This window comes from Melanotaenia boesemani, chromosome 9 (assembly GCF_017639745.1).
Source record: "Melanotaenia boesemani isolate fMelBoe1 chromosome 9, fMelBoe1.pri, whole genome shotgun sequence".
In the NCBI taxonomy this organism is placed as follows: Eukaryota; Metazoa; Chordata; class Actinopteri; order Atheriniformes; family Melanotaeniidae; genus Melanotaenia; species Melanotaenia boesemani.
In genome coordinates, this window is record NC_055690.1 from 29,771,550 (window position 1) to 29,791,092 (window position 19,543).

At 38.7% G+C, this 19,543-nt stretch overlaps 1 protein-coding gene and 1 long non-coding RNA gene across 4 annotated transcripts in view; one reads left to right on the forward strand and one right to left on the reverse strand.

Annotated features, from left to right (window-relative positions):
• The window catches only part of LOC121645750 (pregnancy zone protein-like), a 32,250-nt gene extending 16,250 nt beyond the window's left edge, over window positions 1-16,000 (forward strand). For all 3 annotated transcript variants that reach the window (XM_041994409.1, XM_041994410.1, XM_041994411.1), the window contains 16 exons: window positions 3,318-3,444; window positions 3,613-3,734; window positions 3,842-3,893; window positions 4,196-4,279; window positions 4,513-4,689; window positions 6,617-6,692; window positions 7,573-7,729; window positions 12,227-12,301; window positions 12,541-12,703; window positions 12,786-12,973; window positions 13,071-13,283; window positions 13,559-13,683; window positions 13,760-13,850; window positions 13,925-13,993; window positions 14,078-14,183; window positions 15,933-16,000. In XM_041994409.1, the coding sequence (XP_041850343.1) occupies window positions 3,318-3,444; window positions 3,613-3,734; window positions 3,842-3,893; window positions 4,196-4,279; window positions 4,513-4,689; window positions 6,617-6,692; window positions 7,573-7,729; window positions 12,227-12,301; window positions 12,541-12,703; window positions 12,786-12,973; window positions 13,071-13,283; window positions 13,559-13,683; window positions 13,760-13,850; window positions 13,925-13,993; window positions 14,078-14,183; window positions 15,933-15,988 (1,881 nt within the window). In that variant the 3' untranslated portion in view covers window positions 15,989-16,000. The remainder of the gene's footprint in view (window positions 1-3,317; window positions 3,445-3,612; window positions 3,735-3,841; window positions 3,894-4,195; window positions 4,280-4,512; window positions 4,690-6,616; window positions 6,693-7,572; window positions 7,730-12,226; window positions 12,302-12,540; window positions 12,704-12,785; window positions 12,974-13,070; window positions 13,284-13,558; window positions 13,684-13,759; window positions 13,851-13,924; window positions 13,994-14,077; window positions 14,184-15,932) is intronic.
• On the reverse strand, window positions 329-19,257 carry LOC121645786. The gene is made up of 3 exons (XR_006011507.1): window positions 19,246-19,257; window positions 6,411-6,414; window positions 329-632 (listed from the first exon to the last, which is right to left on the reverse strand). It is a non-coding gene; the product is annotated as an uncharacterized LOC121645786 (long non-coding RNA).
• Between the last annotated feature and the right edge of the window lie 286 nt (window positions 19,258-19,543).

Below are 19,543 nucleotides of genomic sequence, written 5' to 3' on the forward strand. Positions count from 1 at the left end.
GATCACAGTGACACCATTAGCAGGGATGTTTAGCAAGATTTGATTTATTATTTAGGACTAATGGTAAGTCACACTTTTGTGCTCTGTATTCATCCAATCTGTCTTGATTTTGGACTCATAGACCCTGATTCACTAAAGGTTTAAAAACGTGTGCTTAATAGCACACGCAAAAACATGTTGCAGCTAATTTACTAACCAGGCGCACTGAGGATTACATCTGTTAAATGGACAAAATAATGCACTCACTCCATTTTGCGTGTTTGCCTTGATGAATATGCAATATAAGCATCTCTGCCAGAAAGCACAAAATATCGAGAGGAGTAGATGCAAATGGATCATGGTAACACACGCAATCTGATTTACCAAACATGAAACTGATTGCACTGGCTATTTTTGCATCTATATTTAGTATGTTTGCAAGGCAGGTGCAAACTGGCACAACTTTACACACAAATGGCTGCAGTTATTGTTGCAAGGAGGAGGCATAGGCACCATGAAAGACAATGGAGGAGATCTTTGCAGCTCGTGTAAATACTTTTGGAATGTTATTGAAACATATGGCTGCGTTGCTGTGTTGAATGCTGTAACGCTGGATGGGCTGTTGCTGCTGCGCTCTGGTTTTGCTGCCACTGCTTGTACCCCATCTTCGATCCTCTCTTAAGGGCATTAATGACCATTGTCAGTACATATACAGCACTGACCAGCTGCACAGTGTTAGCTGCAATGTGCCCCCATTAGCACACATAGCGCACATCTCATACATAAAAAAGGAACCACAGGAGGCAAGTTTATTCGGTCAATATTTCTTGAGCAGAAAGTTTTAATTCATCAATAAAAACTATTGTTTTGAAACACACCTTGCTCTGCAATCAGCTTTAGTATGCTGCATTTTCCATACAGTCTGATGTCCAGATGAACTCCAAGGTACTTGTAATGAGGTGATTGTTTTTGTAACATCTTACAAACTGACTGACGAGTTCTCTGTACTCAACATCTTGTCCTGATACTCCCCACTGATACTACAGTATGCTCTGAAATGCAGAGAGATGAGGATGTGTTAAGGTCCATGACTGAGCTGCAGGGTGACAGAGTTAAGGCGTAACAGGTAAGATGTGGGCTCATGGAGCATGGTCTGTTGGGCTGGAGGCAAGGGGTGAACTGAACCTTGAAGAACATGTCCAGCTCATTAGGTCTGTCCAGACCTCTATCAGTCTGCTCCCCTTTTAACTCTAAGCCGGTGATCTTTTTCATTCCTGACCACACATCCCTCATGTTGTTCTGCTGGAGCTGACTTTATAACTTTTTCCTGTAGTCTCCCTTGCACTACTTAATCTTTGTTTTAAGTTGTTTTGTGTTGTCTACAACAACTCCACTTCTCCATCCCTAAAGGCTTCTTTTTGATGATTCCCGTTGTTTTCAGGTCACTGGTGATCCAGGGCTTGTTATTGGGAAAGCACTCACTCAGAGTTCTTCTTGAATTCTTTAGACTTCCTGGGCTGCACAATGGTGTTATGGTTAACACTGTTGCCTCACAGCAAGAAGGTTCCTGGCTGTCTCAATCTTAGCCTTTATGTGTGGATTATTGTTTGCTATGGACTGGTGACCTGTCCAGGATGTATCCTGCCTCTCACCTCATAGCTGTTGGGTTAGGCTCCAGCAACCCGTGACCCTGCATTGGAATAAGCAAGTACAAAAAATGGATGGATGGAATGCAGATTTCCCAACTAAAGAATAAGTAGTTGAGAAAACTTTAAAATGCTTGGCATGTTTTACAGTGCATGTCAGTGATGCCTGTTACGACCCAATACAGGAGTATGAAAAGGCGTAACAAAAGAAATGAACTGCGGACAGATGTTATTAAAGGAAGCGAGGAGATTTATTATAGTAAAGGGAAATGGAGAACAAAACAAATGGTGGCAATGACAAGTGCTGGGTTTAGCAAAGCTGCTCAAACTAAAAACACAATAAAACCGCTAAGGTCTAACTCAAATCAGCCAGTTGAAAACAAAACCAAGACTAACCAAACAGGTGAATGAAAAACTGGCCTACTAATCTACGTTAACAAAAGGTGGAGCAGCTCCAGTAGCTAAAAAAAAAACTCTATATACATTTACGATCAAATTCAACTAGCCCAGCACATTCTAGTTTAACAATTCTAAATTAACTAAACAGCACTGCTGTAACGCTAACAAAAACAGCTTAAAGAGAAGACAAAAGGGCTTTACGTTTTACCAAATAGAAAAGAAAGAAGACTACCAGTCGTTAAACAAACTACAACACAAAGTCAAACAGTTCAAACACTGTTGGATAACACTAGTCTATTTACACAAATTACCACCGACTAAGCACACGATCAAAGTCCCCGAAGTCCAACAAGCCAAGGGCAAACTGTCTGTGCCAAACACTTGCAGATGACTGAGCATTTGCAGCAGTCTTTAATTTTCTGGATGGCGAGAGCAAAAGCAGGGATTGGACCAGCGATGAGCGAACCAGAGGGGAGGAGGTGAAGGTGTGTCAGTTCTGGCCACTCCGAACAGGCAACAGAGGACAGGCATTTACATGCAGGATGAGCCCCAGGTGGCGGCAATGAGTGGCAGCTAACAGAAATAAAAGGGCAATTGGATACTTAACCATCTCAAAAATCTACGACCATGGATTGTGACATGACTTCGAACAAGTGGGCATATACATATACAGACAAGCTGGTTCATTTCCCGTTTATAGTGGAACCAGTGTATCACTCATATGTAACACCAGTCATCTGCCATTGTGTCCTTGGGCAATACTCTTCACCCTATTTGCCGCCAGTGTTGGCATCACTGGTGTATGAATGTGGATGAATGTTTGGTGATGGTCAGAGAGGCCTTAGGCGCGGATTGGTAGTCACGTTTCCATCAGTCTGCCCCAGGTCAGCTGTGGCTACACAAGTAACTTACCATCACCAGGTATGGGTGAGGAGTGGATGAATAATGGATACACAATGTAAAGTGCTTTGGGTGCCTTGAAACGCACTATATAAATCTAATCCATTATTATTATTCACAAAACTCTTCAGGTTATCGTCAATATTCCACATGAAATTTGTTCTGCTGGTTATTTAAAACTAACAGAAACTTAAGCAGATAACCCACCTTTTGAGATAAAATACCAGATACAAAATTAATGAAAAAAAAGAAAAATTCAATTGACAATGTGCTGATTCAAAATCTAGACCACAGTTCATAGCAGTGAGAACTTCTGTGATCTTCAAGAGATGCTTTTTTCTATACATTTGATTGTAGAATTATTACAAAATATATTTTGTTTATCCTGAACAGGTGAAAGTGACTGCAGCCCCCTCCTCAGATTACACCCTCACTCCCCTCTCTGGTGATCAGTACACATCCTGTCTGTGTGGCAGTGAGCGTAAGACCCTTAGCTGGACCATGATTCCCACAGCCTTGGGTAAGATTTCCATCCACTCTGGATGACAGGATGGATAAACTGCTGTCCCTTTACTCTCTGTATATCTCTTTTTCACCTTTACAAACTCAGTGAGATCCACCAGAGTGGCTAAATGTTTTGATAATGAAGAACAGGAGATGAAAAGCTGATCTTCACTGATCTTTTTAGGGGCTGTGAATGTGACTGTGACTGCTGAGGCTGTACCGTCCCATGCTTCTTGTGACAATGAGATTGTCAGTGTCCCAGAACGAGGACGCATTGATGTGGTCACACGATCTCTCAGAGTAAAGGTTGGTGACACAAAACAAAAAAGCAGTTTTGAGCATTTAAAAGTTTTTTTTTCTCAAAGAAAATTTATACTGCATCTCATTATAAACATCTCTCATCTCTTTTTCAGGCTGAAGGAACTGAGATCACGAAGACACACAACTGGCTTCTCTGTCCTAAAGGTCAGTTTTGTTCACACTACGACACCATAATTATGTTTTATGAATAAAGGAAGTTTGATGACATCCAGCAAATTGTATGATAAGAAAAATGTATTTCAATCCATTAAATTTCTTTACATTTAGTGACTTTATTTTAGAGTATAGTAAGAGTTGAACATGTGTACAGAAATCAGTTTATAGCTTCAAACATCCAGTCTGGTCTGGATCAATCATAATGCAATGACCCAGTGTATGCAACTACTTTGTTTTAGACTTTATCTTCAGGTTGAGTTTATATCCTGAATGTGACTGTCTGCTCACAGGAAACACTTTGAAAGAGGAAACTGAGATGCAGCTGCCTGACAATGTGATTGGTGGATCGGCCCGTGCTACAGTGTCAGTGCTGGGTAGGCTGACAAACTCCTTAGAACTGTTAACTTAGCCAAACAAATTCTGGAAAGTTTCTGTTCCCTCTGGTCTCATGCTTTGATCATATATTTAAACCATGGCCCTTGAACTTGTTGACTCGTGTATACTGACTATATCCTGGTAAATTTATTGGATATATGTCTATCAGAATCAATTTGAAGCAAAAAGTTGGATCCATGTTCAGCTTTGGTGAATCTGTGTTCTTGTGCAGGCGACATTCTGGGCCGGGCTCTGAAGAACCTGGATGGACTGCTACAGATGCCGTATGGATGTGGGGAGCAGAACATGGCTCTTCTGGCCCCTAACATCTACATCCTCCATTACCTTCAAAACACACAGCAGCTGACCCCAGCCATCAAGGAGAAGGCATTCAACTTCCTGACCAGTGGTAAATTAGCTTAGTTTTATAATTAGAAAGAATCCCATGTCAGCATTCATAAAATAGTTTTGTCATGATTTGAAAAGTGCAATGAATCAAATTTTCTTTGGATCGGGAGATAGACACCATTTTCATTACTTCACATAGCTCATTATTTCAAGTAGACATTTACATATTCAACTAATTACATTAGTTAAAGATAATTTGATAAGTATACTACTAACATTTCTCAATAAAAAATATACATAAAATTGGAGCTTTCACTAAATCTGATTACACTCAACCTCCTGCATGAGTTTGTACTGAATAAACGCTTGGCTAGAGTTAGAGTCGAGTTTGTCACAAAAGAAAACTTCTTCATCAGAAAAACCCAGCATGATTCTTTAATCCTTTAATGCTTTATGCATCATATTTGATACAAACTGTTTCTGACACTTTTAAATCAATTTTTTTCAAAAGCTTTGCTCAAAACCCTGTTGTATACAATCTGATACTCTTCTGCCCCCTGGATAGAATGATACAACAATGCACTACAGTAATTTTGACATATCACATTGTAGTAAACAGTTGATACACAAAATAATTTTTATTAATTATATTTTTACTAAGGCTGTCAAAGGTAATGCATTAATGGCGGTAACTAATTTATGTAATTAAATGTGTTATTATTTTTAATACAGTTCATGGTTCATAACAGCACACATTTACCCCAAAGTGTTGTTGTTGGCGGGACCTTGTCTAACACAGTAGTTGGCTGGTCACAGCGTTTATATTCCAGCTATGCAGGGGCGGGTCTAGAAAAGTTCAGATGGGGGGCCAGACAGGACATGCTGTAGGACATTTATCACTACTGCACAAACACACTTCAATGATAAAAAGAAAAATGTGTTTATCCAGATCATCAGTTTTATCAGAGTTACTTCATCATTATTCGCTGTTTAACTTCAGTCGTCACATCTGCTGGTTTTATGACAGAAATTATCCCCATGGAGATGGTTGGCGAGATGATGATATATGAATTCTGGATTATCACTTTTCCTCTGTTGTTACCTGGTGTTGGAACGATCTACAAAACTCTGTCCAATCCAAAGAGTCCTTATCCACTTTTATAAACAAGCTAAAGACTCATCTGTTTAAAGAACATTTCCTTACTTAGCTTAACGCTTCTACTTGTTGGAATCAGTTAGAAATATTTGTCCAGCTTTTTGGCTCAACTCAGCACTGAATAACCTGCTTAAGATGATATTGTGTGATGAAATTGTGATTTTGTAATTAAACAAAGGACTATTATAAAGGGAAAAAATAAAATAACATACAAAAGGACTACCTCTAGCACCACAGCACCTGGGTCTAACAGGATTACAGCAGTCTGACAACCACGTAATGATGATGTCCTGTTTGATTTCTTGCTTGTGTTGTTCTTACTCTCACATGTAAGTCACTTTGGAGAAAAGCGTATGCTAAATGACTGTAGAATAGAATAGAATAGAATAGAATAGAATAGAATAGAATAGAATAGAATAGCAGTATGGTCTAGAACATGGTAGAGATTATGCAGAACAACATATAGAAATGTATTACATGCTGCATTTACTGACCCTTGGACACTGACATTTATCCAGGTGAAGGTCAATTAACAATAAATATTCAAATTTCAGGCACATTTGCAAATGGTGATTAATTAATTTCCTACCTGTGATTAATCTGATTAAAATGTTTAATCATTTGACAGCCCTAATATTTACATTTTATTAATGGGCAAATTAAGAATTCAGAATAAAAAAAATAAAAAAGTCATTTTTGACACATTTTTTTCTTGGGTTGCAGTTTAAAGGTTAAAACTCAATATCTGCACAAAACATTTCCACATTTATTTCCTACTGATTGACATCATGCTTTTAGTACGTCATCCTCTAAAGTTTCTGTTGTTCTGCAGGTTACCAGAGACAGCTTAACTACAAAGATGATCAAGGGGGATACAGCACGTTTGGATACGGACCAGGAAACACCTGGTGAGAATACTGGTGATCAGTCTGTACATGTTGTGAAACATTTAGACCTCTGAAACAAAGCCTTTATATATATTTGAGCTGGGTTTTAAAATTTGATTAATCTATTGATCTATTAATCTAATGAATTGATTTAAATCTAATTAATCCAATACTGATTCATAAAACTTAGAGAGCGATTATTTTATTTTTTTAAATGTTCCTTTTTCTGGTGACAACAATGACCCTATGTTATGACCACCCCTACAAAATGGCCCCTATGTAGGGCACTATGTAGGGAGTAAGGTGTACATTCGGACACAGCCAGAATGTTTTGAAAATAACAGGAAGTGATGTCACTACGCACACATGTACATAGTCATATAGTAAATCTGATAATGGACAATAGACTGGTAAATGGAGGGAACAATATTTCCAATAGATTATTACAGATTATTACAGTAATCAGAGTTTTCCTGGATATTTAATTTTGATGGTCATGTAAAAAAGCTCAGTGTTTCATAAAAGTATTTATCTGAGAATACCTTTAATATTTAAAACAAACTGGTGTATACATAAATATCTGAAAAATAATAAATATATCTAATCAAATCAAATCAGATTTAATCCAAATATACCAAATCAGGCTGTTGTGAATCAAATAAAATCAAATCGATTCAGGAAATTACTGGTGATACCCAGCCCTAGTTTACATTGATGAGTGACACACTGTGCTGAGGTTGTAGTCTCTTCTCTACAAGAACATGCACAAGAAATGTGATTTTGTGATTACCAAGAAATGTGTAAAGCGTAAATTAGCCAAATTTATTTCAATAATTAATGTTTCAAACTATTATTTTGACAGAAACTAGGATGAATAAATGTTAACTTTGCTTTTTCTCAGGCTGACTGCCTTTGTACTGAGATCTTTTTACAAAGCTCAGTCGTTTGTCTACATTGACCCAACAAAGATTGAACAGTCAAAGAGCTGGTTGGAACAAAAACAAAATCGAAGTGGATGCTTTGAACAGTCTGGGAAACTCTTCAACAACAGAATGAAGGTATGCGAATAGCTACTTTTCAATTCCAACAATAAAAAAATGTTCATTTACACAGAAAGAGATCCTGGCTTCACGGACTACACTGTCTGGCCAAAACAAAAAGTGGCCATCTGGATTAAACTAAGCAAATACATATGAGCTTCCTTATTTCTGAATGGGTTATTGTCTTTCAACTGGCAAGTTATTTAATGCCAACTGATACAATGAGAAGCTTTTGATTTAGTAAAAAAAAAACACATATGGGGGTCACGTAATGCACTTTTGTTGCAGTGTTGATTTTGGGAGGCATCTCAGTTTTAGTCTTCAGGACAAAAATGATTTTAGTTACATTTTAGTCATTTCTAAATTTGATAGTTTTAGTCAAGTTTTAGTCGACAAAAAATCAGAAAGGTTTAATCTGGTTTTAGATTTAAAAAGTGGAAATAAGGTTGACAGGTTATAACAAGTATTGCAATTCATAAAACAAGTTAACCTTAATGCTTTTGCATAATAACCAGATCCTTTACCAGACTAATAGCTTGAGCAGAGACTTTCCCATCAACAGGGATCCAATGCTGCCGTGCTGTACTTAACTGCTGTTGTATCTTGAAACCAGTCACAGAGATGTCCAAAATGCTAGACAAGCTAGTGGACAGACTGGCGACGGTGGAACAATGAGTGTCCAACTTGAAGAAAAAAGCAGTGGCTAATGCACCACGGCTTGACTTGGTGGAGTCAGCGCTGAAAAAAGCAATGAGAAAACTTTATTATGAGAACCAGAGTCAACAACAAAACGTCAGAATTATTAGACTGAAAGAAGGCACCGGAGGCGAGAATCCACACATGTTTTTTGAGAAGTGGATTCTTGAGGTCTGGAACATGGACATGTTAATGTTGAAAATTGAACAAGCTCACCGTGTGGGATTTCCGGTGGGATCCACTGGCAAACAGGGCCCGCGTGCGGTCATGATGAGGCTTCATGACTACACTGGGCGGGGATCAAATTCGCCTTTGTGTACCCAGCTATAATTAAGATTCTCCCTCCAAATGGAAAACCAATCTACCTTTCCACGATGAAGGAAATCAACGACTACATGAAGACACTCCCTACTACCTAGTGACTGTATCAACTCACCTGTAACCAGGTAACGGGTATGATCTCCCTCAAAAATATCTGCATATACAAATGAATAAAGAAGACTGCATAGTGGACAAAGGTATTATATAACACCAGGATAGTTTTTGTTCATCTTAAGTTTGCACTTGAACATGTGTATCTATCAGTTTATGTGATTTGCTGCTTACTATTAGTAGTTACACAACTGTTGACATGCTGGCATTTTGGCATTCTTTATACATTTTGTTAGAGCATATGTTCATTTGCTCCTAAAACACACAATGGGGTAGTCAAAACGATGGTTAATGAAGTAACTTACCCCAGGTTGGTGCGCCACAGCGATAGCTGCCAAGAGGTCCCACAAGAGAAACTCTGGAGGCGTTGGTCTCATGACCATTCACTCTGATTGGTTAAGCCCCGAACCCCCCCACCCCCCTCCTCTGCTCTCACATCTTCAGACACAAGTTAGTTTTGGCACAAATATCTCGCAAGGAATGAGCCAAAAGTCAGGCCACAGTTTTATCACGCTGTGACTCGCGAGAGCACATTTGTGACTTGCAGCAGCAGATTCAGGAAGTTGTAATCGCTAAGTTGAGGTTGTAAAGCAAAATGAACACTTGAAAAAAAAATTTAATTACAAGTAAACTATGGAAGATAATTTGTCAGATGGACTATTTTTTCTCTGTAACCTCAAATTCAGTTCACGTGTGTGTGAGTTTTCTTTACAGAAGAAAATTTTGACATACAAGTTCAGATTTTTGATGTGCAACTTCTCACATTTTATTCTACAAGTTTTCACATCAAATCTACAAATTTGTTCATTTTGGCACATTTTTACCTTCATAGATTTGAACTGTCATCTTTCCCCTTCCTTAGACAGCGATCACCCTCATAAATATCAGTCAAAATCTGGCAGAGCATTATAAACTTTTCTTCAGATATTTAACTTGTTAGATGGTTGGAGATTCATTAACCCTGTATGAGGCAAACTCATTTTTATATTATTTCCCCATTGGTGGTATTTTCACTACTAAGAGGATGTCTTTTAGTTAAGGTTGTTATGTTAACAGGAAATCAAAAATGTTTACATTAGACATTAAGTTTAATTTGAGGTAGTTAAATATGTAATTTAACTTATGTAACTTATTTTTCCCCGGTCTTTTTGGTGCTGTGGCTTTAAGAACGCATCCAGGGTGTGAAGTGGTAGAACAATGAACTAAGTTTTTTTTGTACTATATTAGCTGTGGAAGCACACGGTTTTCTTACCGTGTCTTGGTGTTTAATTTGTTATCCAGACAGTCTTGAACTGGCATATTTTTGTGACACTTAAGGAATAAACCATTTTGTTGTTTCTTCAAACCAAGACAGAGTGGGGCTGGATAATTAAACCTCATGAGAGACACATGTAAACCATGATTAACAGCTAATATGCTTGTGAGGCAGTAACAATCCCTAATAAGAAGAAATTAACATTTTATTGCCTACCTCACCTGTCATTTTCTCAAATTGACTATACATTTATATCTGAACACCTAGCCCATTTAGTAAAACAGTGATATTGGATCCTTTGCCCTCTTAGCCTGTGCACCTGTTACTCTAGAAATGCAGCCTCTTAGGTCCACAGAGCAATCATTTTATTGAAAAAAATTTACTTTTACCTTTGAAAATATCCATATGTAACATATTCAGCTAAATGCAATATAATATCTTACAAAATGTTTGTCTATCTCCATATATGTATAGTAAATACAAAGCAGGGGCCTCTCCAAACTGCCCAAAATATAAGACTGTTATAGGGACAAGATTTGACTGCCACTGGGAATGCGAAAAGATCCAACATTTTTGGCAAACTGCATGTACTGAGGTAACGTGATATTTAAGCAGCAACTACAGCCTAATCCAAAACTGTGTTCACTGGGACATATCCCTGAGTCAGTAAAATCACATAAGAACACTATACATTCTTTGCTTATGTCAGGCCAAAAGACTGTCATTGTAGGAGAAGAACTTCCTTTAATATACTGGTGGAAGTCTCTGATATCAGACTTTATTTCTCTGGAAAGATTAAGACTCTGTATCAACGGTTGGAAGGACTTCTTTACAGCAAAGTTCGGCAAAGTGCTGCAATATCTGGGAACTCAGACTGCAACTACCTGAAATGGCAGATTTAATAAGGACTTCAGAGACCACTGCTCTGGATGTGTTATAGATTTGCAACACTTGTCACAATCTGTACTGTGCTGGACTGTTATGATTTTTAACTTTTTAACTTTAACCGTCCAATGTCTTATTAAAAACTGGAAGATTAGTGGGGAACCATCATCCGGAAACCAATGTGGTAGGCAAAACGTTCTAAATCGACAATCAACGACACGTTTGGTGAAATTTTAAACAAAGAAAATGCCAGAAGAACTTGAGCTAAAAATAAGAACATTTCCACACACAATGTGACGGGAATTCGAGGGATTGGGAGTGAACAGCTGTGTAGCCAAAAAAAAAAAAAAAAAAAAATCAGTCAGGCTAACTTGGAAAAAAAAGGCTTCTATTTGCTAGCTAGCATAAAGATTATACTCTGTAACGATGGAAGAAGGTAACGTTATCTGATGAGTTCAGATTTCACCCTGTTCCAGAGTGATGGGAGCATCAGGGTAAGAAAGAAGGCAGATAAAGTGATGCAGCCATCATGCCTAGTGTCAACTGTACAAGCCTGTGGGGGCAGTTTATCATCTGGGGTTGCTGCAGTTGGTCAGGTTCAGATCTAGGTTCAGCTGACTACCTGAATGATTGAGCAGGTTATTCCATCTTCCCTGATGGCACGGCCAAATTCCAAGATGACAAAGCCAGGATTGTTGGGGGTCAGATTGTAAAAGAGTACTACAGGGAGCGTGAGACATCATTTTCACACATGTACTGGCCACCACAGAGTCCAGAGCTGAACCCCACTGAGACTCTTTGGGATATGCTGGAAAAGGCTTTGACCGCCAGTGGTTGAACTGTCCCATCGATGATACAAGATCTTGGAGAAAATTAACGCAACACTGGATAAAAATAAGGCTTGTAACAATGAAGGAACTTATTGAGATGATGCCACAGTGAATGCTTCTGGAATTAAAGCCCAAGTCCAACAAAATATTAGAGTGTGTGACTTCTTTTTGAGTGGTGAGTTTGTGAGTTTTCTTTGGCCAGACAGTGTATAAAGTGGTAGAAAATATGCCAGACTGTCATGAGATGCGTGAAATTTATATGTCACGATTTCCTCTCATCAATTCAACTGGATTCAGCAGCATAAATTCACCTGGAAGATTCTTCTTTTGCCGTTTTCTTTCATTTGTGAAAAAGAGAATAGCACTATATTTGTGGTCTCTGTTCCCTGTATAAAAGAATGTGTTCTGTCTCTGCAGGGTGGTGTGTCTGATGAAATAACATTGAGTGCTTACATCACTTCTGCCTTCTTGGAAATGAATATATCCACAGATGTGAGTCAAATTCATATAATAGCGTGGTATTTTTCATTTTGTGTTGATCAAAACAAACGGGTCAATTAAAATACAAGAATAACTTGAAATGACAATTTAATTTTCCTTTTTATTCATCGCCTGCCCCCATCCTCCTCCATGCTGAGTGCACTGTGAATTTACAGCGTATTATTTCCCCTGCCCCTTACGGCTGTGAACTTGGTGGACACAGTGACTGAATAATTATTTTATCTGCTAAGGATGCTGTGGTGAATAAGAGCCTGATGTGCCTCAAAGAATCTATCAGTGACCTCAGTAACACCTACACTTCAGCTCTGCTGGCATACGTCTTCACACTGGCAGGAGACACGGAGACCCGTGCTCACCTTCTGCGGCACCTTGACACAGTGGCTATAAAAGAAGGTTGGTGAATATCCTGGAAGAAATCCTTCAGGCTCCAATGCTATGAGTAAATTACATTTGGTTCTATTTGAATGGTTTTCAGGAGGTTTCATCCACTGGTCTCAGACAGCAACAGAAAAATCTGACTCTCTGTCAGTGGAAATCAGTTCTTATGTACTGATGGCCAAACTCAGTGGCCCGTTCTCCCCTGAGGACCTGGGCTACACATCAAGTATCGTTAGGTGGCTGACTGGACAGCAGAATCATTACGGAGGCTTCTCCTCCACTCAGGTACTGCAAGGCTTCAAATCTGTTGGATCTGTTCTCTGTGGGGCTGAGAACACAGCATATGACTCCATGTCAGTGACTTTATAACTGTGTGTTTTAGGACACGGTGGTGGCTCTTCAGGCTCTGGCTCTTTACTCCACTGTGGTGTTCAGTCCAGAGGGTTCGAGCACGGTGACTGTTTTGTCTCCCAGCGGTCAGCGGACATTTGATGTGAATCCAGTCAACAAACTTCTCTACCAGGAGGAGATGCTGCAAGACGTAACAGGAAAGTTCAGCCTGGAGGTGAAGGGCGCTGCATGTGCTTCAGTACAGGTCAGTGAACATTGAGGAGCTTATTGTTCTTTTTTGTGCACATGCATTCATCCAATCTACCTAATACTGAAGTTAATTTCAGAAATCTGAATAATTTTTCTTTATTTTTATCACTTATGATACATGTATCAATGTGTAATACATAACAGAACTTCTTCCCATAGTCCAAAGGACTGGTGATCTGTCCAGGGTTTACCCTGTTAAATGCTGGGTTAGACTCCATAATTAATTATGATTAATTTTTGTGAACTAAAAGCTTTAAACGTGTTTTCCAGATTTCTCAACATTACAACATCCCAACTCCCTCTGATGTCACCACTCTGAGTGTGAAGGGGGAACCAGAGTCCAACTGTACCAGCAAGTCTCAAAGACCCAAACTCACTCTGAAGCTTCAATCTCTGTATATAATCAGAAAGATTCCTGTTCCTGTGATAAAACTGTAATTCTGGACAGTGATCCTATGTTTGCACTAACAGATACAGTGGAAAGGAGAGCAGTACAAACATGGTGATCCTGGACATCAAAAGTCTGTCTGGATTTGTTCCAGACCCAGACTCTCTGACGCAAGTAAGTTATGTCAATTGTAACACTTGTTGTCATAGTAAAATTGACTGAAAGCCAACTGAATGTTGTTCTTGCAGCTCAAAAGTGCTCAATTGGTGGATCGTGTGGAACAGAAGGAGGATCATGTTCTGGTGTACTTACAGGAGGTGAGAGAATTTCACAGTAGGGAAACTGTTAATGATGATCTCTATATTTGTAGCTGACGGTGTCGTCTGTTCTTCTACCAACAGTTAAGGAATGGAACAGCCATCAACCACAGTTTAGAACTGGTACAGGAGCTCCCAGTGAAGAACCTGAAGCCAGCCGTGGTCAAGATCTATGACTATTACCAGCCAAGTAAACACTTAAATTCCTTTACAGAGAGAACAGGACACACAGACACACTTTGGGCCTTTGTAGAGCTTTTTAAACACACAAAATAATCATCGAGCGGTGAGGAGGTGAGCACCACAGCCTAACAGCAAAAAAGTCCCTGGTTCAACCTGTGTATGCATGGGTTCTCTCTGGGTTTTCCAGCTTCTTCCCACCATCTAAAGATATATATGTAATATTAATTACTCACCCTAAACTTTCCCTAGGAGTGAATGTTTATTGGTTGTTTATGTTGGTGCTGGAATAAAGTGGTGTAGTCTGCTTCTCGCCAGCTAGTTGCTGGGATAGGCTTCAGCCCCCTGTGACCCTGAATTGTAATAAGTGGTACAGAAAAATAATAAAAAAAATATTATATATATATATATATATATATATATATATATATATGTGTGTGTGTGTATAATTTTCCAAAGATACTGAAAGACATGAGTCGCCTGCATCACAACAGCTGAAGGAATGTGGCCAAGTTTTTGAAGCTTTCCTCCAAGAAAAAAAGAATAAAATATGAAAAAAACCCTTTTCACACAGCACATTTAAATAATGCACTGCTGCAATTTTACTATCAAATTTAAATCTCACTTTTTACTGTTCAGTCTTTGGGCTTCTTGGAGGTTCTGGATAGTGACTTGATGGAGTGTTGTATGCTATCTTGGATTGTACATTATGGACACCATGTTACAACTTGAGGTGGTCAACAGTGCACCTGGTGCTGCCAGGTGTCATCTTTGACCCAAGGTTTGTGACCAATTTCTGGCTGTATCAGATTTATTTATGCTCGATGCAGAAGACGGATATACAGATGGATGGACACTTTTGTCCGTCTCCTGCGTTATTTAAGTGCATAAATTTGGTCCATTTTTGGAGGCCTTGCAGATCCTTCACTTGATGCAGCAAATGGAGCAATGCCATCAGAAACTGTGAGGGCAATGTTGAGCAGTATATGTAGAGATGTAGAGATGGTGGGAGCTTTTGGAGAAAGGCTTTGTGAGTATGATGGGCATGTTGGGTGATTGCAACATACAGTGGTGCATTACCACCACTAGCCACTGTCTGAAACTGGCGTCAGAACACGGAAGTGAACTCTGAACTCAGCACTGCCCACTAGTGGATGAATTGACTTAACAAATATGGCAACGTAAAGGATGCATGGAAATATGACGAGATGTATAAGAACGTTTTAAATGGACATACCTATTCACATACATGAGGGAGCAAAAATGGGCCTTAAGTCTTGGACTTCTGGGTTAGGGCTATGAACTGATCACCACGTGGTGAGTTAGGTCTGGTAGTGGAAGATATTGCCCTGCCAAATAAATAAAAATGTGCTCTATTTTGATTATTCCTTTATTTTCCCATATTTTAAACCCCCTATCAATCTAAAGATGTATAAAAAGATGATTACCCCATATTGGAGTGTACTGTGATAATGGCGTATCTACATTTTTTAAGCTTGGATGCTTATGGAGAATAACAAATTGCAATTAAGGATTCAACATTTTAAAAGAGAAATTTAAAAAACTATCACATATTTTTAATCAAAACCTGAATATGAGATCATTTAATGCAATGCCAACAACTTTTACTCTGGACATTCTACATTGTGATGACTTTTATTATTGATACTGTCTATAAAAACTACAAAATACATTCAACTGTTTAAGCTTTCACATGTTGTTTTTGTCTTATAATTTCTGTTTTTCTTCTTCCTTTTAGGTGATCAGGCTGAGATTGAATACATCTATCCTTGTGCAGCAGGCAGTAGTCTGTGATGGGACTGAGCACAAATAGTTTTAATTTGTTTTCACCATCAGAAATTTGTGATATATTAGATGGTTCATTGATGGAACTGATTCTGTACAGCACATGTGCAAACTTGCTAAAATAACATATTTTACACTGAAAAAAGTGTTTGTAAAAATGATTTTTGGTGTAACATCATATGTATGAATATGACTAGCATCAAGGGTGAAAGTAAGCTGATACGGTCTGATACTGTGTACCACTAAAACATTCACTGGCGGTATGCAGTACCAGGAAGATGGGAGAGTGGCTGCCTGCTATAAAGGTCTTATTCAGAACCAGGTCAAACAATAGATCCATAAGCAACATGCAATTTTGAAAACTGGCCTCCACAGCGCCCAGCCATCGAAACATGAACCGCATATTAAGTCTTTACGTTCGTTGCTGAATGCTCTGATTAAATTCAGTAGGAGAGTAATCAGTTGTGTTTTATGTTTTTATTTTTTTATTTTAATTTTAACTGCACAGAACAAAACGGAGATTTCACTGCACATGCACGCCTACTTCTCAAACAGCGATTGCTATGGAGATCGGTGCGTTTGATTGAGTGCACTGGGACATTTTCTTATTGGTCAACAGATGTCAAGAGACTGCTTGAACAATATATTACACCAATGAAATCCCACACATTCTTGTGGTTTGCAAAAAAAATTCAACAAAATTTAAATATCTACCAGTTATCCACAGATATTTTAAATAAAAATGTTTTTGCTCGTGATTTCATGAGCTGTTTCTAGACACATGTTCTCTGCATGTTTATTAATGCTCCAATTAAAATAAATAGTTTAACATATTGTCAAGTGTTTTTAATTTTTCCCTACTCCATTAGCCTGTGTTGCCTACATTAAAATATTAAAATGTTTTTAATTTGTTATTTTAAAATGCATGAAGTGAGAGAGAGATAAAGGTTTTTGAAATAGTACCGGCAAGAATTTCAAACTACTTTCACCCCTGACTAGCATAAATAATATGGTCTTTTTGTCTTTCATTTTCACCTTGTAGAATAAAGATTGTTCAGCTATTCACCACATGGGATTCTGTCATTATTCACTGAGATGATCACCTGTTCAGTTTTCCATTCACCAAACCAAATTTGCATAAGTGAACCAGCTGAATACTAAATGTATCTACTACACTGTGTTGAATGATTTTGTCAGACAATGAGCCGAATGCGGCATCAAAATAGAGTTTCTTTCTTGTTGGCCCGTTGACCTCAGCTGAAGAAACTGAACTGTTAACTCATCAACACGATGATTGTTAATCAGTTAATCGGTTATCAGGCATTGCTAAGTTGTACACTGGTGTGGTTTGTTTTGGAAAATCATACTCCCACTGACACCTATCAAAGTGGATCATCTACCACACAGTTCTAACCCATAAACTGGTTCAGAAGTTAAGTAACCTTAGTCTGGGTAGCTCACTGTGCACCTCGACACTTGACCTTCTCTCAACACAACCCAGAACATCAGGATGGGAGACCTCTTCCACCGTTATCCAGGACATTGATACACCAGGTGCATGTCCTCAGCCTTCTCCTTCTCTTTACATATGACTGTTCCTCCATCTACACCACCAACGCCATCAAATTTTCAGACAACACCACCGTTATAAGACAGATAGACAGATCTCGTTTGTTCAGTCACTACCCACAGCCCGTGACCATCGGTGAAGTTAGGAGTGTAGATCAGGGGTGTTTCCTGGACCTGGGAACATTAGGGGCTGAGCCCACACCCTCGTAAAGAACCAACATGGTAAAAACTGCTTTTTATTTAAACTTTCTTGAGCATTGTGTCGCCTTGTTTAAAGCCAAATACTGTAATATGTGCTTCCATATGTATTTATTTTCAATCTTAAACGTGACAATGTAAACAAGATCTCTAAAATCAGAGGTAAACTTTTACTTTTCCAGACATCTGCTGTTTATCTCCACAACCTGCTCTGACTTGTACAGGAACACGTCCTGTTCTCCCCCAACACATTCTTCTCCACGTGGACACTTTAGGGAGCACCTCCAGACTCCCACAGGGCACCACACAAAGACATGGCTGCGTACCTGTGAGAAGGCACGTGAGCCACAGAGCAACAGGTAGCTGCATTTCTTCAGTCCAATCTCATTGAAATGAACTGTGACAAGGCAAGGCTAATTTATTTGTAGAGCACATTTCATGTACAAGACAATTCAAAGTGCTTTACATAAAACATTACAGCAGGGTGCAGAAGGCAATACAGGTGCATTAAAAAAAACAAAAATTAAAAGAAAAATTAATTAACAAAAACAGAAAGAAAGGGCTAAAATAAAATGGATAAAATGCAAGAAATAAAGTTTCAGTGTGGGGAAAGACGTATTAAAACATGATCAAGTTTAAAGATGCCAGCTTAAAAGAACCAGATGCAGATCTGGACTTTTAAATAAAAACTATTGAACAGCAGAGAACAGGTGGGTCTTTAACTTTTAGATTTGATGACAACTGTGGTGGATAACCTGTTTGAATGTATAACACTTGAAATATGGAAGGAAAACAGTAGAAATGTCACTACTAGCTGTATTTATAGAACCCCAGGTTTAAGTATTGACGTATTTAAGGACTGGATGGAGGAAACATTTTCAAAAATGGGAAACAAGGTTGTATTTATTTGTGGAGACTTCAGTATTGACATGTTAAATCATAACAAACATACTGTAAAACTAGAGATCAATTTATCCATACAATGTGCAATTTGAGTCTCTTTCCAAAACTCCCCCGACCCAGCAGACTTACATCTCACTGTTCCACTTTAATAGATAAAATATTTACCAATGACACTGACAATGAAACAGCTAGAGGTTTGCTGATCAGTGACCACTTGCCAGTATTTACAGTGTTTGATAGCAACTACAGAAATAATGAAGTGGACAGTCAAATACAACATAGACGCTTGAGGTCAGAGGAATCCATTAATAAGTTTAAAAATGACTTGTTGGCACAGAATTGGGATTTAATATATCAAGAAATCATTGCTTCTTTGCCAGGAGTTAAATTGGCCAGTAAAACATGGTGGTATCCTGCAGGAGGAACTAGAGGAGAAAAGGAAGTGTGAAATTCTCTGCTACAGATGCTGCCCCTACGTATGACCCAAAGCAGATCCATCAATAGAATGTCAGAGATGTTGGCAGTGATCCTAAACAATAAATTTCCCTAAAGGAGAGGAAATCAACATGTTGTATATTTAGTTCAGGCAGCCGTACCTCATCACTGCCATGTTACGGTCCTTGACATGGAGCCCGAGGAGCTGCAGTGGCACATAGTTCAGGCATGACAGACACTGTGTTTTTGGTATGGCCTTGAACTCTGGCGCCATCATGGGCAGGGGAGTGATATCCAGTGTGTGCTGGATGGGCATAATATACAATCAAGACTTTCCCAAGATCTTCATAATGCTTCTTCTAGTATAGCCTTGGGTGGTAGGATGGTTTCCTTTGACCTAACCCTCCTGTTTCCATTTTCATTAAAAACAATCTTCAGCTGTTTGTTTGAAGGACAATT